General features: G+C 26.3%; 4 protein-coding genes across 4 annotated transcripts; 2 read left to right on the forward strand and 2 right to left on the reverse strand.

The window, feature by feature from the left end:
- Positions 1-3,260: 3,260 nt before the first annotated feature.
- GO595_009294 (uncharacterized protein) lies at positions 3,261-3,872 on the reverse strand (the record flags this gene model as incomplete). Its single annotated transcript, XM_067922964.1, has 1 exon — positions 3,261-3,872. One exon carries the CDS (start codon positions 3,870-3,872, stop codon positions 3,261-3,263), a length of 612 nt encoding a protein of 203 aa, XP_067770296.1.
- A 9,579-nt stretch (positions 3,873-13,451) lies between these two features.
- GO595_009295 (Aurora kinase A) lies at positions 13,452-14,354 on the forward strand (the record flags this gene model as incomplete). Its single annotated transcript, XM_067922965.1, has 1 exon — positions 13,452-14,354. One exon carries the CDS (start codon positions 13,452-13,454, stop codon positions 14,352-14,354), a length of 903 nt encoding a protein of 300 aa, XP_067770297.1.
- A 7,300-nt stretch (positions 14,355-21,654) lies between these two features.
- GO595_009296 (DHHC zinc finger domain containing protein) lies at positions 21,655-22,662 on the forward strand (the record flags this gene model as incomplete). The annotated part of the gene is made up of 1 exon (XM_067922966.1): positions 21,655-22,662. The coding sequence occupies one exon, from the start codon at positions 21,655-21,657 to the stop codon at positions 22,660-22,662; it is 1,008 nt and encodes a 335-aa protein (XP_067770298.1).
- Positions 22,663-22,990: 328 nt separating this feature from the next.
- On the reverse strand, positions 22,991-23,935 carry GO595_009297 (Lecithin:cholesterol acyltransferase family protein; the record flags this gene model as incomplete). The annotated part of the gene is made up of 1 exon (XM_067922967.1): positions 22,991-23,935. One exon carries the CDS (start codon positions 23,933-23,935, stop codon positions 22,991-22,993), a length of 945 nt encoding a protein of 314 aa, XP_067770299.1.
- Between the last annotated feature and the right edge of the window lie 3,965 nt (positions 23,936-27,900).

Raw genomic sequence — 27,900 nt, forward strand, 5'->3', positions numbered from 1 at the left:
TTAATGATACTTAATTCATTAGGAATAAGTCCTAAGTATAATCAACGAATAAATTTCCCGAAAAGTGATTTAAATGTATTGGATCAATTTAAGACAGCGCCGCATCCGCAATTCATTAACTCATGTGATGAAGTTGATTCATTACAAAGTATTCATTGGGATGGACTTGAAACTATAAAGAACAAAAACATCGAAACATTTACACAACAGAAATTAATTACTAAGAAATATATAAACAATTTTTCCTTTAAGAAAAACAGAAATCAATTTCCGCGATTAACAAATGTTAATAATTGTAATTATAACAACGAAAATTATATTTATTTATATGATAATGATCCATTAGTACAATATTCATTTGGGAAATATGAAATTGATTTTCCTCAAAATGATAACTTCATTCAACGATTTCTATTAAATTTAATAAATGTCGGAGGTCCAAATGGATTAGAGTTTTCGAGAATTATTAATTCATTTGGTTATGATTATCTTATAAATATTAATGAGATAAATAACGTTATGAATGAAATTGTTGAATTACAAAATAAAAAAATAATTTGTAAAGTTCCAACATCGAATTTGGAACAAAGATATTCGCGTTTTTTGCCACCGAATATGTTATGTAAGCCAATATTCGGTAAAGTCGAATTGGTGTCTGTTCACGCTTGGATGCAATTCGATGGTTTCATCGATGAAGAAAAAGTCGAAAATTTTAGGAAAAATATTTTTGAGTTTATTCAAGAAAACGTTTTTTGTTCTTTTGAGGATATTAAAGAAAAGTTTTGTTATTTGTCGCCAAACGATTTGTTGGTGTTGTTGAAATCGTTGGAATGTGATGAAGTTATATGTGAGCAAACTTTCGTGGTCGAAGAAGGAAATTTGTTCGAAGACGAAATTTCGATTCCAATAAATTTGGGCGAAACAAATGATGTGTTTTTGGCAATGTATAGCGAATATTTAAAAGGAAATGAAAAAAGAAAAGTTGTAAAGAAATATAAAGTAATATCTATAGATAATTTGAATACTAAATAATATGTAATTAATAAATAGATGAAATAAATTAATTTTTTTTAGCTTTTCTAATCTCTTTGAATTGTTGAATCAATTCTTGTGATAAAAATAGGATTGCATCAATTATATGAAGAGATGCAAAAGTAAGTTAGAGATTAGAGGATTTTATTAAATACAAAAATCAATAATATAAAATAATATTAATTTTTATTATATAATTTAACTTTAAAAATATAAATTGTGATCAAAATTGTTATTTCTTTAAATTGTTTTGAAATTATTATTATTATTATTTTCATTATTATTATTAACATTTTCATTATTATTATTAACATTTTCATTATTATTATTAACATTTTCATTATTATTATTAACATTTTCATTATTATTATTAACATTTTCATTATTATTATTAACATTTTCATTATTATTATTAACATTTTCATTAACATTATTATTAACATTTTCATTATTATTATTAACATTTTCATTAACATTATTATTAACATTTTCATTATTATTATTAACATTTTCATTAACATTATTATTAACATTTTCATTATTACCATTATTTTCATTAGAATTATTATTACTTTCATTAACATTATTATTATTAAAATTATTATTATTAACATTTTCATTAACATTATTATTTTCATTAGAATTATTAACATTTTCATTATTGTTTTTATTTTCATTATATATATAACGTTTCAATTTATATTGCAGAATACTATTAAATACTTCTTTAATGCCTTCACCTGATGTCGTACTTATTTCAAAATATTCTGCACCATTTTGTTTCGCAAAGTCCATTGCTTCTTCTTTTGTTACTTTCCTTTCATTTAAATTCTTTTTGTTTCCACAAATACATAAATATCCTGAAAATGTTCCAAGTAAATTTTGTTTAAAGAATTCAACTGAATGAAATGTTTCTTCATCTTCAACTAAATATAAAATAATCGCTCATCATATTTAGAATAATATCTTTTCGTTAAAATATGAAATTTCGGTGATGCATCTGAAACAATAATTTTAATATCAATTTTATGTTGTCGAATTTTATGACTTTCAAATGAAATATCATTAGGATTTATTCTTAAAAAACTATGAAGAATTGTTAATTTATCTGTAGATGCTAAACCAAAAATAATAATATTTAAATTGATAATTTCCATAATTGGCATCGAAAGGATTTTGTCAATCGTTGGACGACGTTTTGGATTAACTTGAAGCATTTTCGAAATAAGATTTCGAATTCCATCACTGTATTGTTCTGGTATTGGATCATATTTTCCTTTTGCTATTAATTTTTGAAGTTGTGATCTTCCGAGTGCTTCAAATGGCGGCTTAAGTGCACATAACTCATAAGAATACATCCTAATGACCAAATGTCTGTTTTATAATCATATGATTGAAACCTATTGAGTTCAGGCGACATATAAGTTGGGGTTCCTGGTGTAGTGCTTTGTGAATGAAGAGTTTCAAAAAATTTGATATCTTCAAAATCGCCGAATTTAACATTGTCTGATTTTGTAAGAAAAATGTTTTCTGGTTTTAAGTCACGTGGATAATATTTTTATGATGAACACATTGAATTGCAGACAAAATTTGAGTGAAGTAATGCATAATTTTTTCTTCTGGAATTGGAGTTTCTGAATTCTTAGCTGTTGTTATCTTACTTCTTAAATTACCTCCATCTGCATACTCGATAACAAAATAAATTTTTGTGGGATTTTGGTATAATTCAAAATATTTGATAATATTAGGATGAGAAATTTCTTTCATATTGCTGAATATTTTTTTATATTTTTCAATTTCTTTCTCTTTGAGTACCCTAGTTGAGTATTTTTTGAGAATAAATGTTTCATCTGATGAATTTTTTTTTGCAGTATAAACTTTGCAGAAGCCTTTGTCATCACACGCTCAACTTTTTGGTAATACTCCATAGGTACACTTTGTTTAAAAAAAGTTATTTAAGAAATATTTCAGGAAATGAAAGAAAAAGCGAACTTTAGAAAGCCGTTATAGTCACTTTTTCTGATCTTGGAAGAATTCGGCAATGCAAAAGCTTCAGCAGACGCACAGTTCTTTGAAACATCTGCTTTAACAGGTTCTCGTATTGATGTTCTTATCACTTGCAATTCAACACTTAGCAAAAAAGGACATAATAATTAATTTTACAGAGCATAAAATATTAAAAAAAAAAAAATATTTACTGCAAAATTTACATTTTACATAAGAAATATTTATAAAATACTTGACTTATTCCCACGTCTTTCCAATTCTTTCGTAATAATATTTATTTCTCGCTCGCATTCCTCCATCTCGTCAATGATTCGATGCAATTCATCCCACCGCTCTTCGTCTGTTAAATTTTCATTTTCCTTTTCAATTTGTTCAACTTCAGCAATATTTTCATTTCCGTTTTCTTCTGTTTCCTTATTAATACCTTTTTCCAAATTTTCGTCTTTTCCAACATTTTCACTTTCGTTTTCATCTGTCATCGCATTATTAACATTTTCATTTTCATTATTTTGATTAATTTCATTTTCATTATTTTGATTAATTTCATTTTCATTATTTTGTTTAATTTCATTTTCATTATTTTGTTTAATTTCATTTTCATTTGTTTCCGAATTATTTTCTTTTTCGTTTTCATTTTCTTCTGCTTGTGCATTGTTATTGTTATTGTTTTCTTCTACAAATTGCTCATTTGCATTCGGCTCACTGCCGTCAAGTATTTGCGCTAAGTCGTATTGGCAGACGGGGCACTTAACTTGCTGTCCGATCCATCTCTCCAAGCAGTCGAGATGGAAGCAGTGTCCGCACGGAAGTCGCTTTGTGTCTTCGTCGGTCATTTGATTTCGGCATATGATACAAATTTGTTCGCGCATTAAATCCTCTTCAGTCGCATTCGGTAACGCTGTTTTTAGTATAGAAATCAACTTAAAGAATTTTACGAATTTTTGGATCTTTTCATATATCGAACGAACTGATTCATAGACACTACGTAAGATGTATAATGGGAAGTTTACTTGCGTGTATTGGTAGATTAAAAAGATAATTTGGAATATGAATCGTATGAAATCTGTGATGAGGCCATTTGTTAATGTTAATCGATATGCAAGTTGCGAATTTCCAAAATTTTCATGGTCCCAGACAAAAATTAAATGCTGGACAATGTCGGATGTGCTACTAATAAAACAAGAAATTAAGTGCATCGTAAGTTGTAAAATAATTGAATCATGTGTTGATATGAATTTTCGTAAATATATAAGGAGTAAATAAAATGAACCAGCGGCGTGTATAATTTGGGCTGTAATAATTCGTTTATGTGTATTGGCATTGGTAATTGTGGTGCCCAAAGAAAATGTTGATATTCTTTCTTCAAAACAAAATGTTATATACTTAAGAAAGAATGGTAAAGGTACAAGAGAAATCTTTTCAAGATCAAGAGAGGCACTAACCATGAAAAATGAAAAGACCATTTCTGTAATTACATTTAAAACTTTTTCCATAATTTTAGGCTTTTCTACTTGATTCATTTCTCCTATAAATATTTTTATCCATATTTCTGAAAGCAAAAGTTCAAGAGCTAGAAGTGCATTAAAACTAATTAATGTATATAATTTATCTGTAATTAAGTAAATACATGTATCATAAAGATCCCCATCATTAATAGCATATGATTTAAATGCGATTGCTGCAAAAATAGAGAAAGAACCTAAAATATATAAATTCGAAAGCTTCATTTAGTTATAGAATTCACAGTAACTGTTATTTATTTGACTAAAATATGGACGATAGACATTATTTGGCCAATTGATTTTTTATGATACAAAAATAAATAGAAATATATTTATTAATACATACAAATCGCTTAAAAATCATAAACAAGAATAGCCTTTTGCTTACTTCCAACAGCAATTACTTTTCTTTCTTGTCCTATTGTACAAATCAAATTTGAAAAAATAGAATCAGAAACCTTCTTAACCATTTTAAGTGTACTACATTCATACACATAAATTGTTTTGTTTGAGGTAGAAAATATGATAAAGTCTTTACAATCAGACGTTGTTAATCCTAACATTACTTCAACAATACCTGATATTTGAACTGACCCAATAAGTGTAGCGCAAAGATCGTAGAGCAAAACCGTTGTATTTGAATCACCTGGGAAATAACATGAAATTGCAATAATTCCAGATGGGAAAATTCTGATCATATGAATAGCATTCTTCATATTTTCCAAAGTGAACTTATAAATGAACCTTCTTCTTCTTAAAGATGTAAAGAATACATCATGACCTTCATCAATTGAAACAATTATATCTAATGTAAGATTACTTTCAATAGCCACGATCGGCAACAAATGTAATGCAAAAGAGCCAACTATTGATAGGGTCTTTAAATTATAAATACAAACAGCACAATCAGAACCTCCTGTAACAAGATAACGGTCACCGGCGACCGTTATGCAGTTTATGATTGACTTTTTGTATGAAAATAAAGTGGTTTCAAAATCGGTTTTAAGGTTCAAGATTTTGACGTGCGTACCTCTTAAAGGAACATGGAAAAAGAATGGATATGATATATCAAATGTACCATTTTTTTGATCTTTTATTTCTTGGCTTGATTGATCTTTTAAAAGATTTATTAATACCATTTTTGATGTTAAAATATATCCATTTTTCATGAAGATTATACTATCATCAAGTTGAGGTTGTATTATAGAGAATGAAGTTGGCTTTAAAGATAATCTCATTGGATGAGCATTATTAAATAAACGAGTAGGCATTTTACCAAAGTTTGCTACATGTTGATTTATAAGAGTATCCATTGTTTCATCTGTTTTGAATTCAGCAATTCGATCTGAATATGTAAATAAATGAAAAACATTATCACATTCTGGTGAATATTGATGGTAACCAAAGATCAGATCGATCCATTTGGGCAGATTTTGTGATACGTATTCACTTTCAAGTGCTTGCCGATGAATCTCAATAAATTCATAAGGTGTTTTAGCCCAATTTGGAAGAATTACATCATCGACAACATCACCATTTAACTTACCCAAATCAAATCCATTTCTATTAACCAAAAAGTACGGGTTACAGAAAAATTCAGGAGTTAATTCTCTAAAATCCATACTAGTGCTTACTATATTTTTCCAAGCGCCTGATATTGAACGGAACAATCTTTCAGGGAAGTCATATTTTCCATCTTGAAGTTTAATATGTAAAGATGAAAAAGGTTCAAGTCTAATTAAATAACCGACGACAACCGCCGCGCTTGAATAGTGAGTACGATACAGACACTTTTGAGTGGGATCCGTTATTTCCCCCATCAAATTTCTTAACGTCTCCAATCTTCTTTGATTTAATGCGCCGATTGGTTTCGATAAATCCCTATAAATTGAAGGGTCATTTAAGTCAATAGTTTCACTATCATAATCCTTAATTATCCAAGGGTAAACAGGATATTGAGAAAGGTTATGAAAACTTCTTCCTGATAATAAATTCAAATAAAACAAATATTGGAAATTTGTAATCAAATGATTTTGCCAAAGTTTTGTAATATTTGATTTCGCAAATAAATCAATTGAAGGAATTGTTTGTACGAAACCATTTAAAGCCTTTTGAATTGGTTCGAATAAACTTGAATTATTATAATCAGGTTTATCGAACATTTTTTTAGCATTATGAAGGAACTTATTTCTATTTTCAGTCGTTTCGAATGTGAATAAATAAGAATTACCAATATTAGTAAATATTTCACAACCAATATCAGAATGAAGATATTGACGATGTAAAATAATTTCGATATTTTTATATGCAATTTCGAAATATTTATAAGTGATATCTTTTTGATTAATTATCGAATTACCAAAATTATCATCTGCGATTTTCTTACCATTAAATACTATAGTATTATCAGATATATAAATATTACCAGAAAATTGTTTTGTTAATTGTATTAAAATCACTTTAAAAGATGCGGAAACTTTCTTCTTTTCAACTACTAATGTATGTGTATTATTAAAACTTTGATCTAATACTCTTTTATAAGGTATAATCGGCTCATTTTCTTCTTCATTATTATCAATAACTTTTATTGAGTCTCTAAGTCGTGAAGCGTTTTTATGATCATCAAAATTACGATTAATTTTCATGAATAAATTCCGTCCAATTAAATCAAGTTTAGGAATTGATTTCCATTTTTTTAACAATGTTGTTTTAGACCAAGGACCACCATTATTAAATACTTCTCTAAAGAAAGAAACAGCCAATTTAATATTATGTAAATATAAATGTAATTCATTTTTAGATTGTGCTTCAATAAATAAAACGAAGTTATCATTTGAATTAATTAAATTTTCCATTGATATATTATTATTTTTCATGAATTTATTATATTTAGTTATTAAATTTGATATTTTATCAACAAATAATCCATGATATATTTTAACAGAAAACATTAAATCAAATTCGATTTTTTGATTTAATTCATTCGGTAATTCTAATCCATTTGATATTTTCCTTGATAAACAATCTAAAAACTCTTCATAACATTGTTTATGTTGTAAATTACTATTTGAATTAAATGATTTCGATGTTAATGAATTCAAATATATAAATAATGAAAATATATTAAATTCTAATGTTGGAAATAGTTCTATTGATATATGATTATTTTGAATTAATGTTAATAAAGAATAATTAATATGAATTGCTAATGATGCATCAGGCCAATTCTCTTTAACATAAGTACCTTTAAATTCAATCGGTAATCTTGAGATTGATGATATATCATTACTTTTATCTTCAACATAATCAAAATATTTTTCGATTGTAATGTTATTCGGATAATCATTAAAATTCGGTAAATTTTCTTTTTGTATAAAAGGACCATAAAATATATGTGTAATTGCAGGTATTAAAAACTTAATTAAATGTTCATCATCTAAATGTTCTGAATTCGATTTAGATAATAACATTTCGAAAAACGAAGATTTTAATTGTGATATATTACATATATCAAATAATTGTATTGAGTCAATAAATGTAATAAATTTATCTAATTGATATTCATCTATTATAAATAATTGATATAAAACATTTATAAAGAATTGTGATAAGTTTTGTATGAAACTTTTAGATGGCTTATGACAATTACAAGCAAATAAAAATAATAAATAACACCAAATATCTTTTTGAAAAAATTTTAGCGATGATTGAATATAAGCAGAAAAACTATATTCGATTTTAGTCTTTAAAATATTTAAATTCATTTCTTTGTTTTGATAATATTGACTTACTTGGAATAATAATGGTAAAAATTCGGGATGTACAAATGGTTGTTCTTTAACTATGAATTCATTATCTAAATTAGTTTCATCATATAAATATAAAAAGATTTGTTCTAATAATTTATCAGTACTTTTCTTAATTGTTTTCGTTATATATAATATCGCTTCATCAAAATTCATTTCTTTCGAATAAAATTTTCCTTCTTTTTCTAATTTACCAATTAAAAATATACATTCGATTACTAATAAAACAATTTCATCATCATCATTTATCATATTAATGAAATTTAAATATACATCAGTAATTAATAATGCGTCAATTAAAATTTGATTTTGTAATTTTAAAAAATGTAAAATTAAATTTAATGATAAAATTCGTATATTAATTGAGTTATGATATGAAGCTATCATTAATATTGATAAAAATATTGATGGTTTAGCTGCAATATTTATACATTTCTCTAATAATTTCCATTGTAAATCCGTAATTTGAGTCTTTTGTTCATTAGTAATTTCTATATGATAATTTTGTTTTTGAATTTTTGATGAATTATTAAAAGAAAACTTAAAAATTGGATAATCATGAATTTCATTATAAGATATTTGAAATTGATATAATAATGATCCCAATAAAATCGAAATACTATCAGTATATTGGAAATTAGGTTCTAATAAAATTTCTTCTGATATTATATGATAAAGTTTTAATTGAAATTCATATGACATTTTATACCATAAAGAAAAATTTAACCAAATGAATTTTAACATTTCTTCTTTTAACTTATGATTATTTAATGCTTTATATATAACAAATAAATCAATTAATACTATGTTCGAAAAACATTTAACATCTAAGTTAGAAAATATCCCTGATAATAACATAAATCCTCCAATTTCTTCAAATAAGTTTTGATGATGATCAGATAATGTTAATATATATCGAAAGATTAATAATATTTGATGAAACAATTGATCTGCTTGTTGATTTACATTGACATCTAAATAATTAACTAATAAAAATAATGGTAAAATATATTGAAAAATTCCATCGAATTGTATAACATTATAAACTGTTGAACATAATGGGACTGAACATCCATTAAATTGACATTTATCTCCTTCTTCTTTTACATCATTAATTTCATTAGAATAGATATCAACCATCCATGGCATATACTTTAAGAAAACACATTGTTTTGGTATTTTAAACAAACTAAACTTTTGATATTTCTTATTAATTTTTGTTATTACATTTGACTTAATAAAAAATATTGGACCAATTTCACCAAAAAAGTTATTGGAGTCAGTAATTAATGAATAACCTATAGATACTTTCATTTTATTATTAAAAATTATTTTCGGTAATGAAATTGGTTCAAATAAATTATTATTTAATTGTACTTGGAAATTATTTTGATTAAATATTATTATTATTGTATACCATTGTTTAACTTTTAAATTTGTTTTAATTAAAAAATTAAAATTTTGATTATCATTAAATATATTTAATATAAATCCATTTTTGTTTACATTAAAATTAATATAATTAATTTGATTTTCATATATTGTAAAAAACGTCATAATTTCATTGTTTAATTTTCGTAGGAAAAATGTAAACATAACAGAAAAAGGAAACAAAAAATAATTCGAATCAATATTCTCTGTTAAAATTCCTGTTTTATTACCATCGAAAATAAAAAATGAAGAACTTGGATAAGGTTTATAATCACTAGCAATCGATAAAAATGCTCCTAATAAATGTTGATGTTTTAAACCTAATTTTTTATTTTCATCAATGTTTAAAGCTTTAAAAGTTTGATATAAAGCTAAAGAACTAAAGAAATATGAACCAATTAATCTAAATAATGATAATGCTTGAATGAAATATATTTCGGAATTCATTTTATCTAATAAAAATCCAATGATATCACATTGGAAACATTCATAAATATTAATAATAGAAACTTCGCAAATATTTTTTAAAAATGTTAAAATTTCATTTTCGAATTTAAAATTTTGACCAATTAATAATAATAATTTTAATGCGCCTCTATTATTAATTTTATAAATATTAAATTCATCTTTATTTATAGTTATAATATTTAAAATTAAACAAAATAATAAATGAATGATTTTTTCTGTTATTTCAATTTTATCGATTTTTAATTCTAAATTACGATATATATTAATTAAATCATTATTAGTCTTATGTATAAATAATGGATATCGATTAAATAAACTAATAAAGAATTCGAGTGAAATAGAAAATGATTCAGTCGTTTGAATTATTCCAGGAATTCGAGAAATCAAATCAAGAATTTCAATCTTTTCATTAAATACTTCTTGATCAATCGACAAAATTAAATCACGTAAATAACCAATTAAAATTAATGATAAGTTATGTGTAGTTTGATCAAATTCTGATTGATGAAAGACGCCAATAATTAAATCAATTACTTCTTTAATAGCTTTAGTACCATTTTCAGATCGTTCCATTACAGGAATAGATAAACCTAATTTAATACATTGTGATAATGACTTTTGATAACGTTCTATTACAAGAACATTTCTAAAAAATGATAAAAATGTATAACATGAAAAGAACTCAATAGGATTTGATAAACAAATCAAATGTATTAATGATACAATTTGATCTGTTAAATTTAAATCATCAGAATTAAAAAATGTAATTTGTAAATCTTCGATTAATTGTGATCGAATAAATATTCGGACAAAATCATATTGATAATTATTTGTCAAATATGCCTTAAATAATGGTAAGAAATGTAATAAGCGTGGAAATTCTTTTTCTTTAATGTTTTGTGATATATAATATATTATATTACTTAAGTTTTTATTATTATCTGATGAAATTTTATATAAAAAATTCAAGAAAATGTTTTGGAAATTTAAATATTTGTTTTCAGATAAGTTTATAGGAAAACATATCTTAAATACATTTGTTTTTGAAAAAACTTGTAAAAATTGTAATATCGAATCAGAAATAATTTCATATAAAGATAAAAATAAAACATATGAAATATATATTTGTTCATTTTCTTTATAATTATCTAAAACAGATAAAAATATCTCTAAAAGTGTTAAAACTGAATTTTCTGCATTTTCAAACAAGTAATGTAATTGAATTATATAACATTTAAATGTATTATTGGGATTAACATAGATAATCCATTCTTCATAATTAAATTCTTTAATAGTTTTATAATGTTCATCATTAGAATAAGAAGTCGGATCAACGTTTTTAGATAAATAACATGCGATTGATGAAATATATAAATAAATCGAATGGAAATCTAAATATTTTAATATGTGTTGGAATAAAATAATACCTTCAAATGCAAACATTTGTGATTTAGTTGGAATGTGTTCAATTATCTTTTGAAAAAATCCGACAAATATTTTAGCGATACTTAAATATGTTTTATGATCTAATGAATTAATAACTGTTGTAACAACATTAAAGAACCCTTTAATATTACCAATTTGTTCATTTAATATATCTGAATCTAAATAGTCAAGTAAGGAATTAAAAGAACTTAATATAAAATTCAATAACTTTGATGTGCCTTGTTGAATTTCGTTGCAAAAATATGGAATTATTGTGGAAATTATGGTGAAAAATGATGATCGTAATGGATTATCTTTGGGTAATTGTATAATCCGTTCATGTGGATAATACGCTTGAAGAAATGTATCAATGATTTGAATGGTATATGTAAAATATGTCGGATTTTCACTTAAGAGATATACTAATGGAAAATGAATAAGTTCCCAACATTGCTGTGGAAATTTTGGATTAATTTCATGATTAAGTTCTGAGGTTACAAACGTTTTTAATTGCCATGATAAAGAAATAAATCCTCGAAGAATAAATTGTGGTAAAAACTCGGAATTGGGGGATTTTTTATCAGCTTGATTGGATTCAACAGAAAACTTTGAAAGTACAAATAAATGAATTAATGGAACATCTCGAAAATGAAATAAATTAGCTAGGTTTTCATCGAGTTCTTCTGGTGTTTTGGATTCATTTATAACTTTTCGTACATCTCTCATTGGAGTTGGCGTATAATTAAATTCATAGAAAAATTGATCAATTGGAAGTTGATTACGAGGGTTTACCATAACTAAATTTGCTTGCTTTGTATAAAATTCTATCCAGCAAGCATGAGCTTTAGTCCCTCCTTTTTGTTCTAAAAGAGAATATACATTATATATGCTTTTCACCCAGTTTTCCATTGTTCAGTTGAACGTTTAGGAAACTGTCACCAAACGATGATGTTTAATTAAAAAAGTTTTGCGTTTTTTTGGTTTTCAATTAGTGCACTTCCTAAATGCAAAAGTCAAAAACAAAATATTCATTGATTAAACATTTGGATTTGTTAAAAATCTGATACATGTTGATTTATTCATAGAAAGAAAAAAATTCAATATCTAATTTCAAAACATAATAAATTCGTCTTCAAAAAAACCAGACTTAAGAAGTTGTCAATTTCCAATTTTTTCTGTCATTTTTTCAACATATTGAAAAATTCCCCAATTTCAATGTGCCAAAAATTAAAATTCCTCAACATTTCCCAAGTCTAAACAAAACTAACAAAATGTTTTAAAATTTATATATATCGTAGAATGAGTTTATTAGAAAATCATTATAAAATTTAGAACTGTTATAAATTAATTTCACATGATATATTTGACTTAGGTTTTCTTTGGACCAAAAATCTCCATTGGATAAACAGTTGTACCAGTAGTGGTTTTTGGATGATTTATCAGGTAAATTGAAATATAATTATTTTGCATTTTCCAAAAACTTTTCAATTTGCTTAATTCGATAAGACGCTGGAATGGAATATTCTTCTTGAAACTCTTCCCCAAATTTATTATATTCTGCCGCTGCATCAACAAGTATTGGAAGAACAAATTTTGCAATTTTCTCATCGATTTGACGATTATTATCAGCTTGAGTATCTTCTTGTTTTGATTGAGTTGGAATATTTTCGAAAGGATAATCAAAGCAAAAGTTATTTTTGCTCATTCTGGTAATTATTTTTGAGCCACCCCAAAATAAATTTCTGAATATTAAAAATTACGTTTATAATTTCAAATACAAATGAAAAGAGAATTAATTTCAAGTCGAGAAAATCGAAATATAATCAATCAACCAGCAACTCAGAATAAGCAAGCATACTCCCAATCAGTTTCTACAAAGAGATGGACATTAGATGATTTTGAAATTGGTAGACCACTTGGTACTGGTAAATTTGGACGAGTTTATCTTGCTCGTGAAAAGCGAACGCACTATATAGTAGCACTTAAAGTTCTTTATAAGTCACAAATTCAACAAGCTGGTGTTGAACATCAACTTCGCCGTGAAATAGAGATTCAATCACATCTATGTCATCCACATATTCTTCGACTTTATGGATATTTTTATGATCAAACGCGTGTATATATTATTCTTGAATATGCTTCTGAAGGGGAACTTTTTAAACTCCTTCGAGAAAAAGGACATTTTGATGAACCAACATCAGCTAAATACATAATGCAAATTGTTGATGCTGTTTCATATTGTCATTCCAAGCATGTTATTCATCGAGATATTAAACCTGAGAATATTTTAATTAGTTCCAACGGGTCATTAAAACTTGCAGACTTTGGTTGGTCTGTTCATGCGCCAACAAATCGTCGTACTACACTTTGCGGTACACTTGATTATCTTTCGCCTGAAATGATCGAAGGTCATGAACATGATGAAAGTGTCGACATTTGGAGCATCGGAGTGTTATTATATGAAATACTCGTTGGTTCTCCACCATTTGAAGCTCCCAAACAACGCGATACTTGTCAAAGGATTAAAGCAGTGGACCTTAAGTTTCCTGATGGCATATCGAACGAGGCAAGAGATTTAATTAGTTGTTTGCTACAGCATGATCCTGAAAAAAGAATGCCTTTATCAGAGGTAAGAAAACACAATTGGATTGTGTGTAATTTAGGACCTAATCTGAATGAATAAAAATTGGATTTAATATAATGTTTTTATTTTGTTTATGATAAAAATGATTTTATTGATTTTTTAATATAAATTTTTAGTAAATTAATGGATTTGAGTAATAATGTGAAGTAAACAAATGGGTGGATCAAAATAAACCATATAATCGTTTCAATTAGATTGAAAAAATTGAGAATGGTTTGAGAACAAATTCATTTTTTAATAAACTATTCAATATAGGCGTACTTCTTCGAATTCATGATTGGCTATAAATTTTCTGATAAAAAGGAAAAAAGAACTTATTCTAGATTTGACAAAGAAGGTAGTGCAAATGAATTATCTGTAGATGAAAAAGAAAATTTAAATCCAAAAGAAATTCCCCGAGATTGTTATCCTGCTTTCCAAAATCTTTTAGAAAGCTATCAAAATCAAGACTTTGACAATGTTTCTAAAATTATAGTAGATATAATACAACCTTTTTTCAATCACTTTTCCCCAAGCGATCAAACATATTCTTTTTTTGTTCAGCATGAAATTGGTAAAATATTCTATGAAATCATAGAAAACAGAACTACAGAATCTCTTTTTGAGGATGTTATATGGTCTCTTAATTTTTTTTTCCGATCTGCTCGCTTTGAAGAACGCTATGAAATAACTAATGACCTCATCACAAATGGTCTTGTCGAACTTCTTATTATGCAAAAGGGTTCTATTCCCGATTCTATTTTGCATGATTATTTTAATCTTCTTGCAAACATTTGTTTTATATCTAAGGAATCTCGAGATAAATTAATTAATCTCTTTACAATCGAATACTTTGAAGGTTTTCTCCAAAATGAAAACGAACATCTTGTTAAAAGCATATCTTTTCTTATTCGAAGTTTTACTGAGTATGAACTTGAGCTTGAACAATACGAAATATTTTATCGATGGGTCATTGATTATTTTATTAATAATTGTAAATCATTTAGCGAAAAGTTAATATATGAATTTTTACGCGCTATTGGTAACATTATTCATTATCATGGCAGTAAAGAAAAACATGTACTTGATTATCTTTTTAAGCAATTTTTCCAAAATATCATTGAAGAAATCTTAGTTAATTTTAGTAAAACATATTATATAATACAGGAGTCATTATACATAGCAAGAAAAATGGTAAAATATAATGCATCACAAATAGGTTTTGATCATAATATACTTTTAGCTTTATCAAGATCAAGTAATGTTAATAATGCTTCATCTGCATTAGAACTTATTTCGATAATTATTGAAAAAAAAGAAAATATTTCGCCATATAATGATGAGACTTCAATTAATACAATTATAAATGTCCTTCAAGATGGATGTTTTCATGTTAGATTTAATGCTTTAAAGTGCGTTTATTCAATGTTAAATGTAGCATTTGAATATCAAAAAATTCAACTTGGAGAAATAATAATTCCTTCGTTAGTTGGATTCTTTGAAGATTGTGATGATTTAGAAATAAAAAGAAAAATTTTGATTATTTTGGATCATTTTCTGTTCGTTGGACAAAGATCCAGAGATATAAATGTCTTTTTCCCTTTGCTAAAAGAAACTGGATTTTTGGAAATAATTTATAATTTGCGTGATGATGTCGATTTGGGTGATTTGATAGATAAAATTATAGAAGAATATTTCGACCAATTCGTCGAAGAAGAAGAAGAAGAAAGAGAAATAGAATATGAAAATGAAAATCAATGGGTTTCATGGGAATGAAAAAATCTTTATAAATGTTTATTTAAGTATTATAATTATAATATTATTAAAAAAAAAATTTTTTTATCCACATGTTTTATATTTTAAATACCAAATTATTTAAATGTAAATGTACTATTTTTGTTTTGGTTTTTTCAATAAAGAAGTGGAAGATAATTAGAAAGTAGCATATATGAATGGGAAAGATAACTAACAGTCTTTCCCTTTAACTCATGAAAAGTATCATATCGAGTTTTAGAAATATATATATAATAAGCAATCTATGATTTAAAAAATGAAAATATTAAAGCAATAATTGTAAAGGTATTGAAGTTAAGTGAATCAAATTTATACTATTCATTTTATCATGATATTTTCCATACTATATTAACTTCGTTCACCAAAGAATTTAAAATATATCTTGATGTCTTTAAGTCATTCATAACATGAATTGGATTTATGTATATGTCAAAATACACTTATGATGGACCCAATTAGAAAGGTTTAACCGAAATTGTTAGGTTACTTCTCGATGAAGAAATTGATATCAATGCAAGTACTATTCGTTTATTTTTCTTAATACATATGTAAGAGATTTTGAAGTATTTTTAAAATATTTAGAATACCACTTATATATGGATCTGAAAGAGGTAATATAAAAGTTGTGCAATTGCTTTTCAAACATAGAAAGATTGATGAAAATGTTCATAATAATTTTTATTTTAAAACAATTTATATTTCAAAACAATATTTGGGAAATATTACGAAAGTTTAAAACAGAACATATTGAAGTATCTGAAAATAGATATATCATGTACACAAAAAATACATGGAATTTATTTGAGTCCTTTATTGGCAAAAAAAATGATCACATAGAAATTGCCAAATTAATTCTTTCTTATAAAAAATCAATGAACAATTCAAAAATGATTTTAAACCCAAATTCAATATTTATATTTTTTTTACTGTATGAAATTATGCAACTGGAATTAGATTCATCATTTTAAATTTACAATCATATAATTCAGAAGATTTTTCAAAATCTCTTTCATTTTTTTTCTAGGGGTTATAACCCCTGATGTGTAATGAACAACTCGATCTTCAAGAATCTTTCGTGCAAGGCCGAAATCTCCTAATTTAATGATATTTTCATTCGCAACAAAAATATTTGCTGGTTTTAAATCACGGTGAACTATATGACTGTCTTGACATATTTTGAGAGCTAATAATAATTGTTTAATATATGAAATAATATACATAGGAGTTAAACTAGATCTTGGTTTATCATACAGAAGGCCATAAAGATCGAATTCACAATATTCAAATGATAAATAGATTTGATCATCTTTGGTAGAAACAATTTCTTTAAGACCTATAATATTATCATGTTGATGAGATTGTAGAGTGTTTATTTCGCGAGTTGTGTTTAATGGAAAACCATCACGAATGGAGTTGGCCTTAGGTAATTGAATTCGCTTAAGAGCTCGAATTTGTCCTTCTTGATCCTTGCATTTATAAACAACTCCATAAGTTCCAACACCAACCATTTCTATTATTTCGTATTTATCCTTTATATCATCGACTTTGCAGTGGATCGTTTCTTGGACAACGATAAGTGTCACTTTTCGAATAATTTATTTAATTATAAAGTATCGGCCTTTTTCAAACCGGTTTTGAACAGTTTATGAATAATCAAATTTGATCATCACCCAATTTATTTTCAGCTAAGCAATATATATGTTGAAGAACTTTCAAAGTGATTGAGAACTCCATAAGGAATTAAATGAAGAAGGAATTAACCAAATGAAATTTCGAAGATAATTCGAAATGATGAAATCGAAAAACTTCAATAAATATAATCACAAACAAATGCATACTTTCGTATGTGAGCCTGCACAAGAATATGGTGTTACATCAAATATTAAAAGATGTAAAATTCCTATAATTGCCACGTGCACCAAAAATGGCGTTCAAAATTAATGCTGATATCGTGCAATACATAAAGAAGTATGGAATCCCTCAAAAAATATTCAGGTTGGCAATTTCCAAGAATTTTCAAATTAATAAAACTTCTCTTATTAAACATTTTTATGAAGATAATAAAATTCCAAAAAATATTTTAGTTTTTTCTTCAGAATCACAAAATATTGAACTTGTTAAATATTGTTTGAAACAAAAAGGAATTAGTATCAATGCAAAAGATAATTATTTAAATAATATGAAAATTCAAAATACTATTTGATAGTCATTTATACTATTTAAAACAGCGCTAATAAATGCATCTTATATTGGTCAGTTGGAAATAGTTAAATTACTTGTTGATCAAAAAAATCTAAAAATAAATCTTAGTGATATTTATATATTTTAATAATTTTATGTTTCAAAATAATATTTGGAAATTATTTAAAATGTTTAACACAGCATTTATTTATGAATCAAAAAAAGGTCATGTAGAAATAGTTAAAATATTACTTGAACAAAAAGGAATTTATATAAATATTAAAAATATTTTTTTATGATATTGAAATTTTGTTGATTAAATTTAAAATCTTAAATTAATATTTGAAAGTTATTCAACATATTTAAAACTTCTCTTATTTATGCATCTAAAAATTATAATTTAGAAATAGTTATATTACTTCTTGAACAAAAAAGCATTGAAATAAATGCAAAAGACAATTATCTCAACAATTGTTTACATTATTTGAAGTTTTATAATATAACTTAATACTTTCAAATAATATTCGGGAATTCACCAAATTATTTAAAACAGCACTTCTTTATGCATCTAAAAAAGGGAATATGCAAATAATCAAATTGCTTCTTGAACAAAAAAATCTCAAAATAAATATGTTTGATATTCGTTTTAATAATCTAAAAATTATTTTAATATTTTAATATTTTAATATAATATTTTGAATTTATTCATATTATTTGATACAGCACTTATTTTAGCATCTCTAGAAGGTCATACAGAAATAGTTAAATTACTTCTTGAACAAAAAGAAATTGATATTAATGCTAAAGACATTTATTTGTTTTATTTAATATATATTTTAATAGTTTGTTATTTCAAAGTAATATTTGAAAATTATTTACATTATTTAAAACAGCACTTATATATGCATCTGCTAATGGTTATACAGGAATAGTTAGATTACTTCAAGAACGATAAAGAAATTTATTGCACAACTCATTGCAATGTAAATATATATAAATTTGTTATTGTTTTCTTTTATTACTTAGACGATACATTTCTTTAAAATTTCTTTAACAATGTTTTTCATCATCTATGCCTCTGAGCCCAAATGGTCCATTACCATAGCCAAACTATTGACTCCATAGCCATTTTTGTTAAGAGCCAAAAGTCGCACCCCCAAAAGTCAACTTTTTGATTAAATGTATTGAAAAAATTTAATGAGTTCTATCAATTTTTTTTTTGAGAACAAGAATGCAGCATTTAATATTCCCATTTACAAATGTGCAAGGAGGTATTTACAACTATCTTTGCCGCAATGATGTTACTTGTCCCAGTGATTTTGATTTGTATATCTGGGGTTGGTTATGGTTATTTTAAAAATTTCATTTTTTTCGATGCTTTTGATATCAAACTAAAAATATTGTATGGATGCGGAATTGGAATTGGATTAATACTACTTATTGTTACTTTCACAATTTTCGCGAAACCTATATTATGGGTTCATTATTTATTTTCATTTCCTGCTTTTATAATAATACTTTCACTTTATATGTATTATTCTGAAGTTGGTCAATCATCTCGATATGAGGTATCTATTGATAATGATTGGGTTCAAAATTCAACTACTCTCATTAATCTTCAATTCGAGGTCAAATGTTGCGGTTGGAATAATTCAGCAGACAGAGGAATTAGAAAATGCCCATTTGAATTTGAGTCTGGTTGTGTTCATTTATTTTTAGATTATTTACAACCAAGAAATCATGAGGTTTATGTTACAACAATAGTAATGCATGTTTTTTTCTATACCTCCGCAATTTTCTTACACATAATGATTTGCGTGGTACGTGAAACCAATCTGTACAAATATATTTTCCCATTTTGTTTGTTTTAATTCAAAGCCAAAGAAACAAATGTAATAAAAACTGTTTCTTTTTTCTTTTTTTTACATTAATAAAAATATACGAATCATTCATAATAACTTTGAAATCAATTAGCTTGCTGACAATTAGTTACCTAAACCTCTGTTTTATTGTGGTAATAAAAATATATTTGATATAAATTTTTTATTTGTTGTCATTTAATTGTTTTTATTTCCTTATTAAATAACAATAATAATACATAAACAACTAAAATAAAATCGAAAAAATAAGATATGATCAAGCTTGTAAAACGTAGAAAAATAAATTAAGTTTGTATTGGACAGCAGTGAATTAGTAACACATAAAAATATTGAGAATTTGTTGTTTTGTTCGAGAATTTGGTGATTTGGCGTGTGAATTTTTTAACGTTCTCCGTATTCCAGTTGTTTACATCCTAATTCCTTTATAAAAAATGATTTTCCTGTTTTACTCAACTATTCTTTGCATTTGCACAGAAACAGTTCATGCTGGAAAAGGGTTTCACCATTATTCATTTGAAACAAATGATAATGACATCATATGCATTAATATTACTTCAGTACCATTATATATTCTATTTTATTCATATGATGAAAATTCAATATACCGCCAATATGTTATGAGTTCAAGCGGGAAATCTGATTATAAAATTACTCAAACAGAAATAATATATTTAAAAAATCTAAAATACATTCAGAGCTTAATTGATGATGTTGAAATCGAAACTCCAACTGGTACCACATTGTCTTTTACACTTGTTTCTGTTCCTGGAATGTGTGATGGCGGATTTTATTTTTCAACTTATCCATCAAATCAGATTTCTTTTTCAACTTTTGATCCTTCTGAATTCTATGCTCTCGGGTACCTATCAGATAAATGTATTTTATTTGGTTCGCCAGATATTCAAAATATCACAATTTCATTTTCATCAAATAGCGAAGAAAACCAATTATATGTTTACAAAGATTTTTATAACTTTGAATCCACACCAAAAGATGATTACATAAAATACACGTCTACCACAGATTCGCCTCTTTTGTTACGTATAATTTGTAACTCTGAAAACCCAAGCGTGCTTGCTAGTGTTCAAATGGAAACGAGTATAGATTTAGCCTACATTCAATATGAGAATGAGTTCAAACCGAATAAAACTGAATCAATTTGTAAAACAGACGAAAATTGGAGGGAAATAAACTTTCTGAATATTTTCCTCATAGCTCTTTGTGTAACATTGCTTTTCCTCATAGTCCGTAATTTTATTTATTGCTATGAGTCAAAAATGCGCAATGAGAATTTGGATCCAAACTCAATAATGTTCCAAAGCCTACGATCAGGAAATGGTATTTGATATTTAAACGGAGAAACTTATATTTAAATAAACTATTATATGTGTTTTAACAATTAAAAAAATTGATTAACTTTTTGTACTTAAAAACCTCCAAATTTTCGGTTGAACGCCATGACATTTTTTTTCATTGTAAAAGTGGTGATTTAACGTACTCCCATAATGGAGCCAAACCAAGATGAAGAACCTGCTCAAGTTCCAAATGAAGTACCACCACCAACTGAATGGAACCAAGTTTGTAAATGCCTTTGTTGCAAAGTGGCCAAAGTTCCTTCGTTAAAGTCACTTTATATTAATCAATGGCAATGTAAAATTAATATTAGTCAAATTACTATGTTGGGTGCTAACGTCATCTGTTATGTTTTTTCCATGATTACAATTCCAAATTTTTCAATTGAGTGGGTGAAAATTCCATTTTATGTTCTATTAACATTCTTTGTCTTTATGTATTTTCTTTGTTACTTTATGACAATGTTTTCTAATCCTGGGTATGTTTCTTATACTTGGGATTCTGATCGAAGAAGCCCATTTAATTATTCGTATGAAGAACTTATGGATGGAATTATCACTACAGATGAACAACTTAATTATGTCAAGTCACATCGAGTTCCATCACGTTCACGACTTTCTGGCAAAGCACATCGTCTCGTCGTTAGAGCAGATCACATTTGCGGGTGGGTTGGCAATTGGATTGGACTCATGAATCATCGATATTTCATCCAAATGTTATTTTGGGAGACATTATCATTTCTTACATTTTATCTCATAACAATTGCGACCATTGTTAATGTTGTCAAATATGGCTGGAAAAAAGAGTATTATTATATCATCATGTTTATTTTAGGCATTTTATCATTACCTGAGTTTTATTTTAATTCTGTGATGATGATTAGCCAATTTACAAATGTAACATTAAACAGAACATCATTAGAAAAAAGTAAAGCGAAAAAACTTCGAAAAGAAGGCAAAAAAGAAGAAATGACTGACTATGACATCGGATGCATGAGAAATTGGAGCCAAGTAATGGGGCCAGAAAAGTTTTGTCCAATTTGGATGTTCCCTTGTCCTTATGGATATGTTGTCGACGGATTGACATATCCGAAGAAGGGAAAGACGCCATATGACCCAATATTACAGGACAACGAAAAAAGGAATGATTTTGATGCGTGATAGAAAGGATTTTTATTAATAAAAACATATTACGAAAAATAATTATTTCATTTGCAATTAAAATACGCATTTATTTAATTTCATCTGTTATTGATTTATATCTAATGAATATCATTAAGTCATTCATAAATAAAATCGAATATCGAAACATTATTTGTTTCTGAAATACTAATACAGATGCAATTGTAAAATATAATATTTTATTTTGAAGGAAATATTTATAATAGAAGTGTATTATTTTATATTCAGCATTAGTTAAAAAATATTAAAAAAATTTGATAAATTTTTAGGTTACAATATTAGGTAAATCTTACTTAAAATTGTTTATTTATAATTCACTTTTAGTATCAGTTCCATTATTTCCGATTATCCACTTGACAATCAAATCAACGGTATAAGGATTATTTAATATTCCCATATGATTAAAATTCCTATTGTTTTTCTTCACATCCATGCATTTAATTTTTGACCAATTTTTACATACCCATTCGGCACCTTTTGAAGTTACACTATTATCGCCACTTGTTACCAAAGACTTACCATTAGTTTCATTAAACCCAAATTCAGTTCCAATTTCACTATTATAAATTATGAAGGTTTCAATTTCATAATCTTTCGGTAATTTCTTTGATATACCTATACTTGTTCTCATTATATTTTTTTGTTCCTCAGTAAACTCAGGATGTTTCTCGAAATGTTCTATCACCTCATTAGCTTTAACAGTTTTATCATTAAAAGAAAGAAGAGTTTGATTCGAAAAGAAAATTTCGTTTGGTAAAAGATCATACATTACTGGAAGCGAACGAAGAAAATTCGAAATTTTCCTATTTTTAATCAAACGTAACTTAGGGAACATTCCGTAATGAAGAATTGGTACATTATATGCACCTGATAATGCAGGTGATACAAATAAAATTTTACCAATGAATTTATCTCTCCATTCTTTAGTAACTTTCTCATTAAGAAAATACAAAATCATTTGTGCACCATATGAATGACCGATAATGACTGCCTTCGAATTGTTATTTAAGAAAACTGATCTTTCAATAAGATCTTTAGTTCTATCCCAAAACGTGTCATCAATATGAATACCCATCCTCCAGTCGTGTGGAAGGCCAAACAATTGTTTCCCTTCTTCGTATCCTTGAGATTGGAATTGATGAATTATTTCGGTAAATGTTTTCCTTGCGTTAATACCAAGTGGTAAAGTAGCTAATGTTTCAACACCTTTTAATCCTCCAAAGTCAATACCATCAAATTGAACACCTTTCATAGATTGTGGTTTATTTTTTCTTCATCAAATTTCACACATCCCATACTTACGTAACAAAAAAATCGTGGAGGTATCATTTGTAGAAAGTTAAAGAAGAAATTTACGTTTTTCCCACTTTTTGGGCAATACCATGGAAGTGATGAAGAATCCAATTGATACGTTGCATTTAGTTTGTTTCCTGCAAAACCGGGCATGAAAAATATTGGCTTCTTAGAGAAAAATAAAAAAGTTAAAAATTCAAACATTTTACAAAAAAATTTTAAGTTGTTCTATATAACGTAGTAAACGGTCGCCATCACTTACAAGTTATTTAAGAAATTTTCCTCTTTGAAGTCATCCGAAAATGGATCTTCTTTGATGGCAATCATTGTTTTATTATTACAGATTGTGTTAACAGAAGAAGTATCATTTTGGTTACTACTTTCTTCATGTAATTCACTTAATTTGTTTTTACGTCGAATTATTATTATTAAAATTATCACTAAAACTAAAATTATCACAACAATAATTACACAGACAACAATTATTGTAACTGTGCTGTCGGAGTCGTTTGTCGTTGTTTTATCTTTGATAAATAATGTGAAATAATCAGAATATAAACTATAATATGTTGTGTATTTGATAACTGTATACTCATGGAAAATAATTAGTGTTTGGATATATGAATGAGTGAGACTAATGACAGTAAATGTTATTGTGTTTGTGATTGTGTTATGGAATGTTAGCGTTTGTGTTATTGCTGAAAGAAATGTTAAAATAAGAGAAAAAGAAATCGTTGTTTCAAATGGAAATGAAAATGTGCTAAATGCAATGAAATTTGATTTAGTAAATGTATTAAATTGTGCGAATGAATCTGATTTAGAAAATGTATTTGATTTAGAAAATGTATTCAATTTCGTGTATTTATTCGATTTAGAAAATGTATTTGATTTGGTGAAAGATTTTGACTTAGTGAATGTATTTGATTTAGAAAACGAATTTGATTGTGAAAATGTGAGTGTTGAGAAAGGCGAACACCCTTCAGTAGTTGTATCTTTGCTGGCAGTCAGATTTCCAAAACTTACACCTGTATATTCATTTAATACCATAACAGGTGCAAATACATTTCGAAAAGCATTTTCTCCAATGTCTGGTTCTGATTTTCCATAAAAATAAATGCAATTCAGATTGATGCAATTAGTAAATGCTTCTTCCTCAATTAAAGTAACTGATTTAGATATGGAGAGAATACTTAAATATGTACACTCGCTAAATGCCCTACTTTCAATTGTTTTAACATTGACTTCCAAAATAATTGTTTCTAATCTCTTACACTCATAAAACGCTTCAATACCAATATTTTCTGCATTGATAACAAGTGTTTCTATGTTATCACAACCTTCAAATATACTTCTATCAAGTGTCTTAATACCAGATCCAATCGAAATTGATTTTAAGCTTTCACAATGAGAAAATACTCTATTCTTAATCTCAGTAACGGAGTCTGGAATAGTGATGTTTGTTAAAGCTGTGCACTCATAAAATGCTTCTTCTTCGATTTCAACAACAGAGTCTGGAATCATAATTTCGATTAAAGATGCACACCTACGAAATGCACGTCCTTCAATTGTTTGAACATTTTCCCCTAAAGTTATTTTGGACAAATTTCTGCATTCATAAAAAGCTTCTTTCATTATTGTAAGAACTGAACTACCAATATGTAAATATTCAATGTTCCATTGTTTAAAAAGTTGTTCTGGGATTATTTGAATATCAACATAGAGACATTTTGTGGATTCCTTGTATAAACCAAAATCAATTGAAATATTATTTTCATCTAGAATAAGTATTTCTTCCGCTTTGCAATCATTCTGAAATGCATGTGCAAAAAACATAATAATTATGCAATTATTCATTATGAGAAAAAGAAGATTTTCAAGCTTGATTTCAAAATCAGTTATTTCAATCAATTGATAAACGGTCGTCATTTAAAAAAAGAACAATTGAAGCATAATTTATAAAGAAATCAATTTGATTAATCAAGACAATGTTAAAGATAAAGCATATTCATAAAATACATTCAATTTGCTATGAACAATTAAAAAATAGTTTACAAATTTTATTAAAAAAAAGAAGAAATATTGAAGAAATGCGCTTAAATAAAATTCATGGAAAATTAAAAAGTAAGGAATCTTGAACTTTGTGAATTGTTATTGAAAACGAAAAAAGATGATGAGACATTGAGTTTTGAAAATCCAGAAAGAAAATTTCTATTTAAAAGTGCTTATTTGTAATCCGTAAACTTTAGAACTTAAACGGTTTAAGTCAAATCTCACACTATGGTGTTCAAAGAAGGCGAAATAAACTTAATTAGTTTTGCAGAATTTGAACAACCAATCACATACGAATCATGGAAAACATCACGCACGAAATTTATTCCAATTTTAGGACAAACATTATTTCAGCGGTCTGAATCAGAAATAAATTCTATATTTGAAAGTTGGTATCAACAAATTCAAAAATCAATAACCATTGAACAAACAAAAATTCGTATGAGTGTAATTATGGGATTTTCACTTCTACATTATTTTTTGAAAGACATTGCACAATTAAAGAATTCCATTGGAATGATTTATGATTTACTTCGATCTAAAAACAGACTTGTAGCTCAGTCTTCAGCTCAAGTTTTACATTGGCTTGGACATGAATCATCAGATGCAATAAATCTTTTTAAAGAACCCATTAATTTAGCATTCCAATGGATCCATGATCAAAAATCCAATTACTATTATAATGCGTTAATTATTATCAAGAAAGCCAAACGATTTCCTGGACTAGAAATAGCACATCTTATTGTCTTAAATCATTCCGAAATCATCGAGTTAGCCTTTTCAGAAGATCGAGAAATCAAACAATTAGCCATTAACAATATATCATATGAGTTACATCAATTACCTAATTCACATCCAATTACATTTCAAGTATTATCAGACTCAGTTAAAGCCATCAACCAAAAGATCACATATCAACTTGAAGGCTCTATTTTAATTCTTAAGCATTTGTTATCATTTAATTCTCAAGTTCTTATACCGCATTTACAAAATCTTTCGAATAAATTATCAGAAATTGCATTACTTAATTCCAAAGAAATATCATTAGCAGCTCAAACATTAATGATTGATATTGCTAAAGTTGATTCAACAAAAATTAGTCGTGCATCGATAAATCGATTATTTCAAAGTTTTATAACTAAATTTAATAAAAATGATTCATCGGAATTATTTTTTAATGAACAAAAACGCGCAATTAAAACATTTGGAAAACAAACTCCATTAAAGTTAATACTTGAAAATGTACAAAAAACAATTCAAACCAAAAATCGAAACTTAACAGAATTTGCATTTGATATTTTAAAGATAATATTTAAGTTATTTCCAGGCACAACGATTCCAACTAATTTATATATAAATGCTCCAATTAATAAAAGTTATATTCAATGTTTAAAAATCCAAAATTGTATCACAACTGAAATTAAACAATATTTACGTAATATATTACAACATGGCTTAAATAAAAATTCAAATGCTTATAGTATATCAATATCATTACAATTATCGAAAGCTTTTCCACTTGAATTATTTGACAATTATGAAAATATGTTCCAAACATTAATACCATTAAAAGAACAATCAGAAGAAAAGATTCGTTGTGAATTAATGGAAACTATTTCTATTATACCATTAATAAAAGCGAAACAATTTTTAATAAACTCAGGAATTTATGATCCTGAGAAATCAGTGCGATTAAAAGCTTTAACATTATTAAAGCCTAGTCAAGAAATATCATTAAATTCGGAGCTTTTATTAGCAATTAAAGATCCATCATTTAAAGTACGACGAACAGTATTAAAATTAATTGGCAAATTAATTGAATATAATCCTTATGATTATTCATATTCTATTATTGAATATGTATCAATAATTATT

Source organism: Histomonas meleagridis, assembly GCF_020186115.1.
Source record: "Histomonas meleagridis strain 2922-C6/04-10x chromosome Unknown contig_9, whole genome shotgun sequence".
In the NCBI taxonomy this organism is placed as follows: Eukaryota; Parabasalia; order Tritrichomonadida; family Dientamoebidae; genus Histomonas; species Histomonas meleagridis.